Source organism: Rhinolophus ferrumequinum, chromosome 6, assembly GCF_004115265.2.
Source record: "Rhinolophus ferrumequinum isolate MPI-CBG mRhiFer1 chromosome 6, mRhiFer1_v1.p, whole genome shotgun sequence".
Taxonomy (NCBI): Eukaryota; Metazoa; Chordata; class Mammalia; order Chiroptera; family Rhinolophidae; genus Rhinolophus; species Rhinolophus ferrumequinum.
The window spans coordinates 33223916-33235969 of record NC_046289.1 but is presented as its reverse complement, the minus strand read 5'-3'; the positions used below and the strand labels follow the sequence as shown (position 1 = coordinate 33235969).

General features: G+C 39.6%; 1 protein-coding gene across 3 annotated transcripts in view; it reads left to right on the top strand.

Moving 5' to 3' along the window:
• SYT16 (synaptotagmin 16) overlaps positions 1–12054 on the top strand; it is a 221021-nt gene that overhangs the window by 101444 nt on the left and 107523 nt on the right. For all 3 annotated transcript variants that reach the window (XM_033106917.1, XM_033106915.1, XM_033106914.1), the window contains one exon: positions 1010–1189. In XM_033106917.1, the coding sequence (XP_032962808.1) occupies positions 1010–1189 (180 nt within the window). The remainder of the gene's footprint in view (positions 1–1009; positions 1190–12054) is intronic.

Sequence of the window (12054 nt, the reverse complement as noted above, 5' to 3'; positions counted from 1 at the left end):
CTAATGCTGTACTCTGCTTCTTGTAAGTATATACATATATATGTATGTATATGTATATATACATACATATATATGTATGTATATGTATATATACATATACATACATATACACATATATGTGTATATATATATATAAACTTGTAGTTGACATTCATTATTGTTCAGCTTCAGGTGTACAGTGCAGTGATCAGGCATCTACATCTTCCCTGAGGTGGTCTCCCTAATGGGACAAGTGTCCATCGGATACCCTACAAAATCTTTACAACATTATTGATTACATTCCCCAAATTGACTTTCGTATCCTCGTGGCAATCTTGTGGTTACTGACTGTGCTTTTTAATCCCCTCACCTTCGCCCTTATCCCCACCCCCTTTTCCATCTAGTAACCCTCAGTTTTTCCTCTATGTCTCTGAAACTGTTTCTGATTAGTTCATTCATTTATTCTTTTCTTTAGATTCCACATATAAGTGAAATCATATGGTATTTGTCTTTCTCTGTCTGACTTATGTCACTTAACATAATGTTCTCTAGGTCCATCCATGTTGTTGCAAATGGTAAGATTTCTTTCTTCTTTATGGCTGCGTAATACTCCATTGTATAAATGTACCACAGTTTCTTAATGCAGAGACTTGCTTTTATAACACTGGTCAACCATTTGTAGCTCAACACATTTGATGGAAAGCTCCCTTATAGTTTGCGTGCTCGAAGTTGAATGTTAGGGTGAGGATAGGAGCAAGAAGAGTTGTATTCCAGGTAGAAGGAACCACATGGGCAAAGGTATGGAAGTCTGTTGTCTGAGGAACCAGACTCGAAGAATGTACCTGGAATAGTCCTTTTCCCTTTCCCTGTACATAGTCCTGGGGGTGCCAGCAAGAGTCAGGACTTATAGAGTATTTGCCATTCTCATTAGTAAACATTAAGGTTCTGAATAAATTTGATCATGTATTGGAACTAAAAGTTGGGTCACTGTAATTGTAATGATATTTTTTCCTTTGTGTTCTCTTGCCAGTCCCTCCTGAAGCCATTGGCTTCTTGTCTGCAGTTGGAGTCTTTATGGTTCTTCTGGCTGTCCTCTTCCTTTTCATCAACAAGAAACTGTGTTTTGAAAACCTAGGAGGCCTTCCATGCCTGGAGCAACGAGGGAAAAGAAAGCACTCTAAAGACAAGACTGGGATCCCCGAAGGGCTGGGTAAGCATTTCGCTTCACTTCTCCAGAGCTTGGCAACGTGCTGTGGTTTGGGTCTGGAGAAGAGTGGGACTGTTTCCATGATGGGCCCATTAAGAAATCACACATGAGCTGTTTGGCTGCCGCTGTGGTGGACATGATGAATGGGCATTACTAAAGAATATATTCGCTTTATGAAAGAATACATTAGCTCTCTTTCGAGTTTGAACAGCAGATTGGTTGATGACCAATTCCCACCTTAGCTTTTTAGATGTCTGTGTCGAGTTTCCCTCTGACTAATGCTTGAAGGAAAAAAAATTGTTTTTGATTGACATGAGCCTTGATGTGTTTTAGCCTCATGATGTTGGAACAGAATTGACATTTTACTTCAGTGAGCTGTTTTTGAGATTTTCAGAGCTCAGGACCACTCCCCACCTCATATGGCAACAGTCACTTTTCCAAAAGAAGCTTTTCACTCTTTAAGTTAATTGAATCTACTACGTTGTTTACTAACTGCCTTCGCTTTGATAGGGGGAAATAACATACTTAAAGAAATAACTGGCTTCCTACTTTTAAAGAATATGTTCTCTGTTCAGTTGCTACAGTGTAAAACTTTGTGATATAGGATGTTATCACAGAGCGATGGGTATCATCAACAGAAGCTGGACATTTAAAGATAGTCCTCTTATCTGACAGGTAACAATTTTGCTCTTTTTTTTTTTTTTTATTTGTCTGATTCTGACCCTTCTCTCCCATGCTGCATAGGGAATGGGGCATGATGTCACTGATGGAGGAACAGTCTTACATTATTTTTTTCAGCAGGGGAAAAGCCTTGAGGAAAACACCTTCTAGTCACCTTGCTTCCTGTGTATGTTCTCAGTGGACCAAGGAGAATATTTGGTTTACTGATATGGCAGTTTTTGCAGCCATGGGTATTTCAGCTTTTCGCTTTGTTACAAGAAAAGGCATAATTTTGGCATAAGTGCGTAGTAATTATCTATTGCATCAAAACAAATTACCCCCAAAGTTAAGAGTTTAAGACAACAAATGGTCCTTATCTCACAGTCTTTGAAGTTCAGGGATTTGGGATTGGCTTACTTGGGTGGTTCTAGGTCGAGGTTTTTCATGAGGCTGCAGGTAGAATTTCGCCTGCAGTCATCTGAACGCTTGATTGGGACTGATGGACTCTTTTCCAGGATGGCAGAAGACTTCAGTCCCTACCCACATGGAACCCTCCACAGGGCTACTTGAATGTAGTTATGGCATGGCAGGTGGTTTCCCGCAGAGTGAGTGACCCAAGAGAGGAGAGCAAGAAGGAAGCCACAGTTCCTTTTATGAGCTAGTCTGGGAAGTCATACAGTCACTTCTACCACATTCTATTCATTCACTAAATACAGCTTGCACTCAAGGGAAGGGGAATTAGGCTCCACTTTGGAAGGGAAGAGTATCAGAGTGTGTGGGAATGTTTTAAAATAGCCATAGGAGATGATAATGAGAAGGGTGTGCACTGCAGATCTGGAAATCGATTTGGCATTGCTGCTGTTGCAGTGGCCTTCTTTTTTGAACTCCACTTAGGACATCTGACTCATCTTCTGAAAAATAGACTGGAATATTTTAAATAGAGTTTGTCACATGAAATCTGGGACTTACACATGGTTTAGCCACTACTGGCCTGGCAGGGACATAAGTGAGTAGGATGAGTAGACTTCTGCTTGCTCATGGGGTGGTCTGGCGGTAGGATTCACAATGATTCTGTCACTAGTTGTGTGACCTTGGACAGTTATGGAAACTTTCTAAATTTCAGTTTTCTTATCTGCATATTGAGATTATCAATACATCCCCTACAGAGTTGGTATAAATTAAACGAGTCAGTTTTGTATAGATACTAATATAGTGCTTGTGGTGAAAGTTCTAATAGAACTTTATCCATAGCTGTGCAGCACTAATAAAATATTAGTCACAGTAATGGCTTCTAGGAATGACACCACATGTGAACACATTGTATTCATTACTTAAATTGGGACGTTAAAGTTGGTGATGTTTTCTCCTTTGCAAATTATAATGGCTACAAAGAACGAAGGTTAGAGCTTTTTAATATAGTTCCTTTTTTTCTTGTTTGACATGTCATAGTGTTTTAGAGACAATTATGAATTATACTTGTAAATTAGTTGAGGCCTGAAGATAATGCTGAAACAATAACAATAGAGCATGAGCCAGAAGCTGTTAGCTCCAGAAACACTGAAAAATCCATGTCGCACAACTCAAGTAGGGTCGCAAAGGGGGCTTTAAAACAGTTTCACCAGGAGATTCTCCAAATTAGAATGTCTCGGAAGCAAACACCTTCATTTTGACACTTCTCCTTTTACAAGTTTATCATTGATCAAAAGTCTTTGAAAAACATGCTTCTATCTCTTGATTTTATTTAACTTTTGATTTTTGCCTTAATTATCATCCTCAGAGCACGGATTTCTCAGTGATGTTCTTAACATATTTTGACAAATGTAAAGAAGTAAGGAAGGCAGCCTGGTGTGGTGGAAAGAAGCACGGTGTAGACAGCCAGAGCTTCGTTTTGCCATTAATTGGCCATGATATTTTGGAAAGCTCACTTGATCTCTGTAGGCCTTAAGTCCTGATTTGCAAATTGATGAGTCTATACTAGGTTTCTCCCAATTCCTATTGTGTGATTCTGTTTGATTCTTAGGGTTACCATAGCAATTTCTTCTCTAGGTCTTAGTCCATAAATGGAAGGAGGCCTAATAAAAGTCATGAAAAAAATCAACTAGATCATCCTACTCTTAGATTGAACCATATGAAATTGTCACTTCTAGAGATCAAAATATGGCTGAATATCAGAAACCTAATCATTATAATAGAATCTATGTGAAGTTCTGAGGAATAAAATAATTCTTTCCATTTGTGTGATAATATCATGCTGGAGTGTAAATTTATTTTCTGAACCTACTATGCAAAATAATTTACCTGACAAAAATACTTTGCCTTTTTTTAGGATACATATCTTTCAAAGTTGAGAGAATTTACACATATCTGGATTTAGGTAAGGGGAGAAAGAAATGGAAACTGTTTCTTTCCAATAACACAGTAATAATAATAGAGGATGATAATTGGTAGCAATCATATATTTAGCATTTACTATTGCCATGTACCTGCTAAGTATGTTCCATGCATTATTTGATTTCTTTATACAAGTTACATGTGTTGTTTATTGGCAATGATCATTTTGGGGGAAGTGTTTGTACCCTCTGAATAAAGAACCCATTGTTCAACTTTGAGATAAAAAAATCATTTAACAAGAAAAGTTCCATAGTGAGATATGTTTTAAAGAAGCCTAGCTTTGAGACAGAGATTTCCACCCCCACTCCGCCTCCCCCGAAAACGCTTTCTCTGTGTATCAAAGGCAAAATTCACAAGTTGGAGCTTCCTTTTAAGAGGCACAATGTAGAAAGGATAAAGGATGGGATATAAGGGCAATTCCTCCCAGGCAGAGAGGAGGAGAAGAAAGCTCTCCTGCTGCTGAAAAGGGCAGCCGATGGCCAGAAGGAAGTCAGAGGAAGCGATTTCGAGGGCTTTGAGACATTGCCTGAACCGTGAGAAGGGTGGCAGGTATCGGGTGGGGTTGAAGTGGTTGTGGTGAGAAGGTCAGAATCCTTGAGGAAGAAGCAGAAAGCAGAGCGTCATGTGCTTCCCATCTGGAACGATGGCAGGGGACTGGGTGGCTGCAGTGGATGGATCATACAGGTGGGGATAGAGGAAGAGAGAACTTTAGAAGACACTCCCACACTTTCTCAGTTGAGCAGTTTGTGTCAAATGGGTTTTAGAAGTTTCTGCATGACCCTGTGGGGAGGAGAAGACAGCAGGGAGTAAGAGTCAATGTATCTGCCAGAGAGTTGTTGCACCCTGGGGTGGGGTAGGCCCATATTGGAGGCTCGGGGGTAAACTACCTGAAGCTCCTGGAATCAGGGCTGGCTTCGTGGTTGCTCAAGCTGTGCCATCACACAGGTCCCCAGGCTTCGGTCCCTGTGCTCGGGTTAATGCTCTGCTGTTGCCATCTTGAACTTCTTAATGATTTCTGAACTCAGGGCCCTCCATTTGCATTTTGCCCCGGGTCTTGCCAATTCTGTACTGTGTTGCCTGGAATGCTCACCAGGAGGCACTGCAGGTATGGCTACTTCCTAGGGATGCTGGAGGCAAAGAGGCTGAGTTCTTGGGAGCTCAGGGGAGCCAGCAGGAAGGAACCGTCCATCATGATAAATAAGCTTACACCTATTTCCCACGCCCCCTGAAGGACAGGAGGGGAAATCCCCAAACTGAATATTTATCCAAAATAAAACTGACCAACTTACTTTGAGGGGTAAGTTGAAATTTAGTTTCTCAATATTGAGCATGGCAAGAGGGGGCAATAGAGAAAGACAAGAGCACTGTGAGGCAGTGCAGAGGCAGCTTTTGTATATTTAGGCAAAGCTGGTACTCAGCTACTGCTCAGCACTAAGGCTGTGCCCCCTGCAGCTTAGCAGTAAGGTGGTTAAAATTTGACAATTTCTCCCTACCAGTTGGTGAAAACACCCAGCTGATTGGTCCGTCCCCAAGACCACCTTCACCGGCAACTAAATGCTTAGCTTCTGGTCCAGCAGGGGCCTCCAACTGGCCCCAGTTCCTTCTGCTTGGGTCATGATGGCTGCTGTTGTCAAATATTTTTTATTTCATTTCTGCATTTAGGTCAGAGTATGTTCAAGTACAACTTTGCCATTACACAATTCAATAAGTAGGTACTATTAGCATCTCCGCTTTATAATTGAGGAAATTTAGGCTTAGAGGAATGAATTTCTTCCCAAGCTATTAAGTGGCAAAACTGGGACTTATATTCAACACTGTCTAATGCCAGAGGTCAAGATCTTAATTGCACCATTTTTTCTACCCACCTAATCTTCTCAACTCAATCCACTGTTTCATGCTTTTGAACTTCTGGGATGAGAGAAAAATAGGGGAAAGGAGGGTTTGGTGGATAGCTTGGTTTCCTGGAGCTACCATATAAATTACCACAAACTTGGTATCTTAAAACAACATAAATTTATTTTTCACACAATTCTGGAGACCAGAAATCTGAAATCAAGGTGTCAGCAGGTCCACAGTCTCTCTTAGCTTGTGGTGGCTTCTGACCATTCTTGGCATTCTTTGGCTTGTGGCTGTATCACTCCAACCTTTGCCCCTGTCTGTGTGTGTGTATCTGTCCTTCTGTGTGTGTCTGTCCTGTCTGTGCCACTTGTCACTGGATGTAGCTCTCACCTCGATAATCTAGGGAGATCTTCTCATCTCAAGGTCCTTAAGTACATCTGCAAAGACCCTTTTGACATTCACAGGTTCCAGGAATTGGGATGGGGCCATATCTCTTGGGGGCCACCATTCAGCCCCCTAAATTGGGATAGGAGGCGGTAGCATCACTTAGAAATGGTTTTCAAGCATTACAAATTAGGAAAGTTGATGAAGAATGGGATGCAAGATTGTCTTTCTCCATTTTCCCTGAACAGTGGTATTCCACACTCCCACTCTGGGATTAGAATGATTCTTATAAAGAGTTATAACAAAAGCCTGTCAGATATATGCGAACAGACTGTAATCAGCCATCAGGGTGCTTTCCAACTGTAAGCCCAGTTGAAGTGCATTGGATCTCAATCCTGGGAAGCTTTTAAAAAATATCAGTGCCCAAATCCCTTTGCAAACAAATCCTGTCAGAACAGGGAGTGACAGTGGCAGGACAGACTATGTAGATTTAAAAAGAATGCTGAGTGCTTCACAGGTGTGTCCAGGGTAGAGTACCACTGATGGCAGGGGTAGGTTCATGGCTGACTTCCTCTTTCAGGTCAGCAAGGGCAGAGTGTTGACACTGGCCCAATCCACCTTTGCTTTTGCCCACAAACTATCCATCTGATGGTTCCCCGCATATTTTCCTCCCATGCTAGTTCAGCTCTCTTCTACCTTGTTCAGTAAGCCAGCTTTCTCCTTCATGATGCTTTCCCTCCCCACCATCCCGTATGTACCCGGACACTACCAGCAGTTTCATTCTGCACAGAGATTTAAAAAATAATATTATTTAGGAAAGTGTCTACTGTATAAAATTATTCAAAGTTGTCAAATTATAACCAAGTCTAATTTATATTCAAGATTCTGAGCATTCTACCAATTTTTAGTGTATTTGATCAAAACAGAAGAGTTTGGCCATCCCATCTATATAACTCCCAGTGTTTTCTGAATGATTTAGACTACATTCCATTTTCCTTTTATGCCCAAGTAAAAAAGAGCAATGACAAATTTTACAAAATGGTATGAATCAGAATCGGAAACAGATGTAAAAATAACAATGTAAAGTGTACTGTCCAGCACATATGGATGGATTTACTTTTAGTCATTTTTTATTTTGGCTCCTTGAGATGAAGAAAGGCATTTGGCCATGTGCGCATCTTACAGTTGTAAATAACCAGCATTAGTGTCTTCATACTTCACATTTAGTAGGGCTGATGAATTAAATATATATATGGGGGGGAGAAAGAGAGAGAGAGCGAGAGAGAGCGAGAGAGAGAGAGAGAGAAAATATATTGGTTCCGTTTCTCTGGAGAACCCTTACTAATATAGGTCATAACGGCCACTACAAACTTTTCAGTTAGCCTACCATATATATATGGAGACAAAGAGGGAGGGTGAGAGGAAGAGAGAGAGAGAGAGAGAGTGAGAGAGAGAGAGAGAGAGAGAGAGAGAGAGAGAGAGAGAGAGAGAGAGAGAGGTGTTATTTTAATGAATTAGCTTATGTGATTCTGGCGGCTGCTAAGTCCAAAGACTGCGGGGTGGGCTGGTAGGCTAGAGACCTAGGGAAAGGCTGATATTGCAGTTGAAGTCTGAAGGTCATCTGCTGGTAGAAGTTCTTGCTCAGGGGAGGTCAGTCTTTGTTCCGTTAAGATCTTAGATTGGATGAGGCCCACCCACATTACGGAGGGCAGTCTGCTTTATACACAGTGCACTGCTTTAATTGTTAATCTCACCCACAAAAAACACCCTCACACAAATATCCAGAGTAATGTTTGATTAAATATCTGGGCACTGTGACTCAGCCAAGTTGACACATAAAATTAACCACCACAGGAACTTACTTAACATCTCTGTTTGTGTTCTTGTTTTCTTCAGTGTATTATGGTAGGGAGGTTGGGAAGAGATCTTCATTTAAAAAGAAAAACAACTTTTTATTATGGAAATTTTGAAACACGCAGGAGAGTAGATAGAGAATGGTGTAATGAACCCCATTTGCCTCTCACTCAGCTTCAACGATTATTAAGAAAGACGATTCATTTCTAAAGTATACCCTATTGTCTCCATTTCTTTGTTTTCCTTGCTTAAGGGGGAATACATCTGTCCCTTTAAAATCTCCATCCTTAATTTTTTATTTTTTATTTTTTATTTTTTTGCAACTTAGACGATGGATTATAGTCCCCAGCTCAAGAATTTGACCCAGCAAATGAACGTTACACAACTAGCTGATTATTGGAGATGGGGACGTTTGATTAAAGGTTGTGAGGATACTGAAAGTCACTCAGCAGATCTGGGCACAGATTTACAGTTGGACTATAAGCAGCTCTGCTTTCTGAGCTATTTACATCAGAGTGCTTAATGAGTTGCCTTACAAACACACTCTCCTTGTGGCATTTGAGCTTCCTCTGTGATACTAGGATATTAGTAAAAACAAATTTGAAGCTCTCTGTAACTATGAATTGCTGTGGAAATGTTTAACACCTAAGTTTGAGAAATCCCTAAACAACATCACTACTAAAAAGCTTCAGAAAATTTTCTTCATGAGTTTTCACTTTATCAATGACTGTATGACATATGAGTGTGTGTGTGTGTGTACGTGTGTGTGTGTGTACGTGTGTGTGTGTGTATATATATGTTTGTGTGTGTGTGTGTGTATACACACACACACACACACACACACACACACACACATATCGTCCTGAGTCTTAATTTTGGGCAGAAACTCTGAGCCTTTTTGTATTTGAAATAGCCATAGCGTGAAATTTTATGACTGAGCAATCTAGGTAGATCTCAGTAAACCTTGGTAGATCTTGGTAGACCACATAGAAGCACCCAGTAAATATTTATTGCTTGGTGAACTGAAATTCTTACTTTATTTCTGCAGCATGGGTCCCCTGGGTGATCTGAAGAAGCCTGAAATACACGTCTTTTTGCTGGGACAGTGCAGCTATCTCAGCAACTTGATAGGTAGTTTTGAGGGATTTTGATGCAGTGAAGATGAACTGTCATCTTCATTTGTAGATGCAGAAATGGCCTGTGAGTTTAAAGCTTCTGCATTTGTTTGCATGTGCTAAAAGATGGCATCATTAACAAGAGTTCTGTCTATGATACCTTAGAGATCCATCATGACTAGAGGATTCCATGGGTGGCAAAAGTTACATTTATTGGGCAATATTGGAGTTTTGTGCTTCTCTTGTCAGCAAGACAGTGATGCTTCTTGTGTTTTAAAGAGATGCAGGCCTTGAGAAAAATTCAGCTGATGGGTGGGTAGCAGGGAAGAGGGATTATTAATTGAGTAGAAGAGTTGGTAGCACGGTCACTGTTTCTGCATCGAAATAGGTGTCTATAAGTTCATATACTTAACTAGCTCTTTGAGTAATCTGTCTTCAACTAGTTATTGGTATAATAGGTTTAAAATCTCATCATTTTTCTTAGCCTGACAAAGTAAAAGCAAGGGCATGTCTATGGTTTTACGTTTCCATGAAAACATCTCCATTCTTCTAAAACCCACCCATAGGAGCAAAAGCCTTATTCACAAAAGCTCTCACGATAATTTCAAGGCTGTATTATTTCAGGCTTTCTGACTGAGGTTTAATGACATGGTGACAGGTATTATTTGAAGGTGTGAATTTAGGAATTCCAAAAACATTTTGAATAATTTTCTTAGTTTCTATACTTTGATTCCTCAAAAACAGTTCTTAATACTTAAGAGCAATTAATGTCAGTTTTATACAATAAAATTGCTATCTGCTTAAAAACTGCTGTTCTTTCTTGTTTTTCCCCAGTGAGCATTGATGACAGAGTGGCAATTTACATTCTACAGAATGTAATTGTCATTCTACAGAAGTGTGGGCCACTTGACACGAGAGAGGATGATGGAGAAAACCTTCATTTTAGGGCATTAATTCTTTGAATGTTCCTTTTTAAATTACCTTAAAGCAAAATCCAAATCATGGCATTATAAGGCACATTATGGAAAGTTTGGTGAAGCTCTCAATGTTTTACCTTTACTCCTTAGCAGAAAGATCTTTTTTTTTTTTTTTTTTTTTACAGTTGGTCTTGCACCTTCCCAAATCCATCACTCTTCTGCCCCTAAACAAGTAATGTTTATTAAAGCTGTACTTGGTAGCTCATCATTCTATGTGGGAAAGATGTAGAGTCCTTTTAAATTTTTATTTTTCCCATGGGTTGGCTTTATAGTCCAAGATCTAACCGGAATTAGTTTCAAGAACATTTCAGGGCAAGGGTTCCATTTAGAATATCCCCAAAGAATGTGAAACTAACCAAAGGTGTGTATTTTGTGTTTAGAAATGGGATGCCAACATGTAATGTCATTTTCCATATCACTTGGAGGATTTTCCTTTCCATTATCTGATTTATTGCAGATAATAAATCTGAGAATACTCATACTAGTATTCTTTTTGGAATGTAATGTTAGTATATTGCTACTAGAAAGCAGAATCCATTCATTATGGGTAAATGGTAGTAAATCCTAGCTGAACTGAACTGTGCTAACAGAAGACTGTGTAGAGGTATTTGCTGTTCCTCAGCAAGCAAGCTTCCATAGTGAAAAATTGGAAGGATTGAAAGAAAAAGAGATGAAAAAAGTAAAAGGCATTGTTTGCTTAGAATAGAAATATAAACTGCATTTTTGTTTAACCGAATAGATATAATCGGTGTAACTATATATAATGCTATAAAATGGATCGTACGTGTATGTGGAATTAGTTAGGAACGTTTGGATCCATCATCATGCTGAGAAAACAGTGCTTCCCAGTTCATACATGAAATCCCCTGCCAGTGGAAAGGAAATGTAAAAGGAGTGCTTTCCAATGTTCTTTGATTGGGGCCACTTTGGCTGGGCAGACCTGAGAGACGTCAGATGCCTCCCACCTAACCACAGAGATCCCATTAAGGCTGTTGCTTTTGATGGGATCCCAGGGGGATCTGATTATTAATGTTTGCCAGACACAGAAGTATTGACATTTGTATGTTATTAGCATTATTATTCTAAGAGCCCAGTCATTAAGGACCCCAGGAGACCTTATTTTGATAACCACTAATGAAGGAGATAAAATGTGTAGCAATAGTCATTTTAGTAATAAACAATGTTAATACCTGCTTAGTTTGAAGCTTGTGTAAACAAATGAAAGGAAAACATAAGGAAAAATATTGAACACTTGTTAGCACTAATTTAGATTGAGAGTTCCAACTTAATAGTATTGATATGTTCATTCATTCACAGAAAGGGGCTAGTATAAATAAGAATTTGAGGCCTTGTCCTAGGATGAAGCAGAAACATGTGCAATAGATTAATAATTTGTGCTAGAATGGTTTTCTGGCTATAAGTGAAAATTTCATTAGGTGAAAGATTTATATTTCCCTCATCACAAGCATAGTGGGAACCAGATTAAAACTTGTGTTGATTGTTGGATGCAGAGTATCTTTCAAAGATAGTCTAACCTCTCAGATCCACGCTGTTTTTTGCAGTAACTGAGTAGAAGGGATCCTTTTGAGACTTTCAAAAAGATAGGAACATCATCTCCAGGGAAAAGCTTATTCATCTAACATGTTGC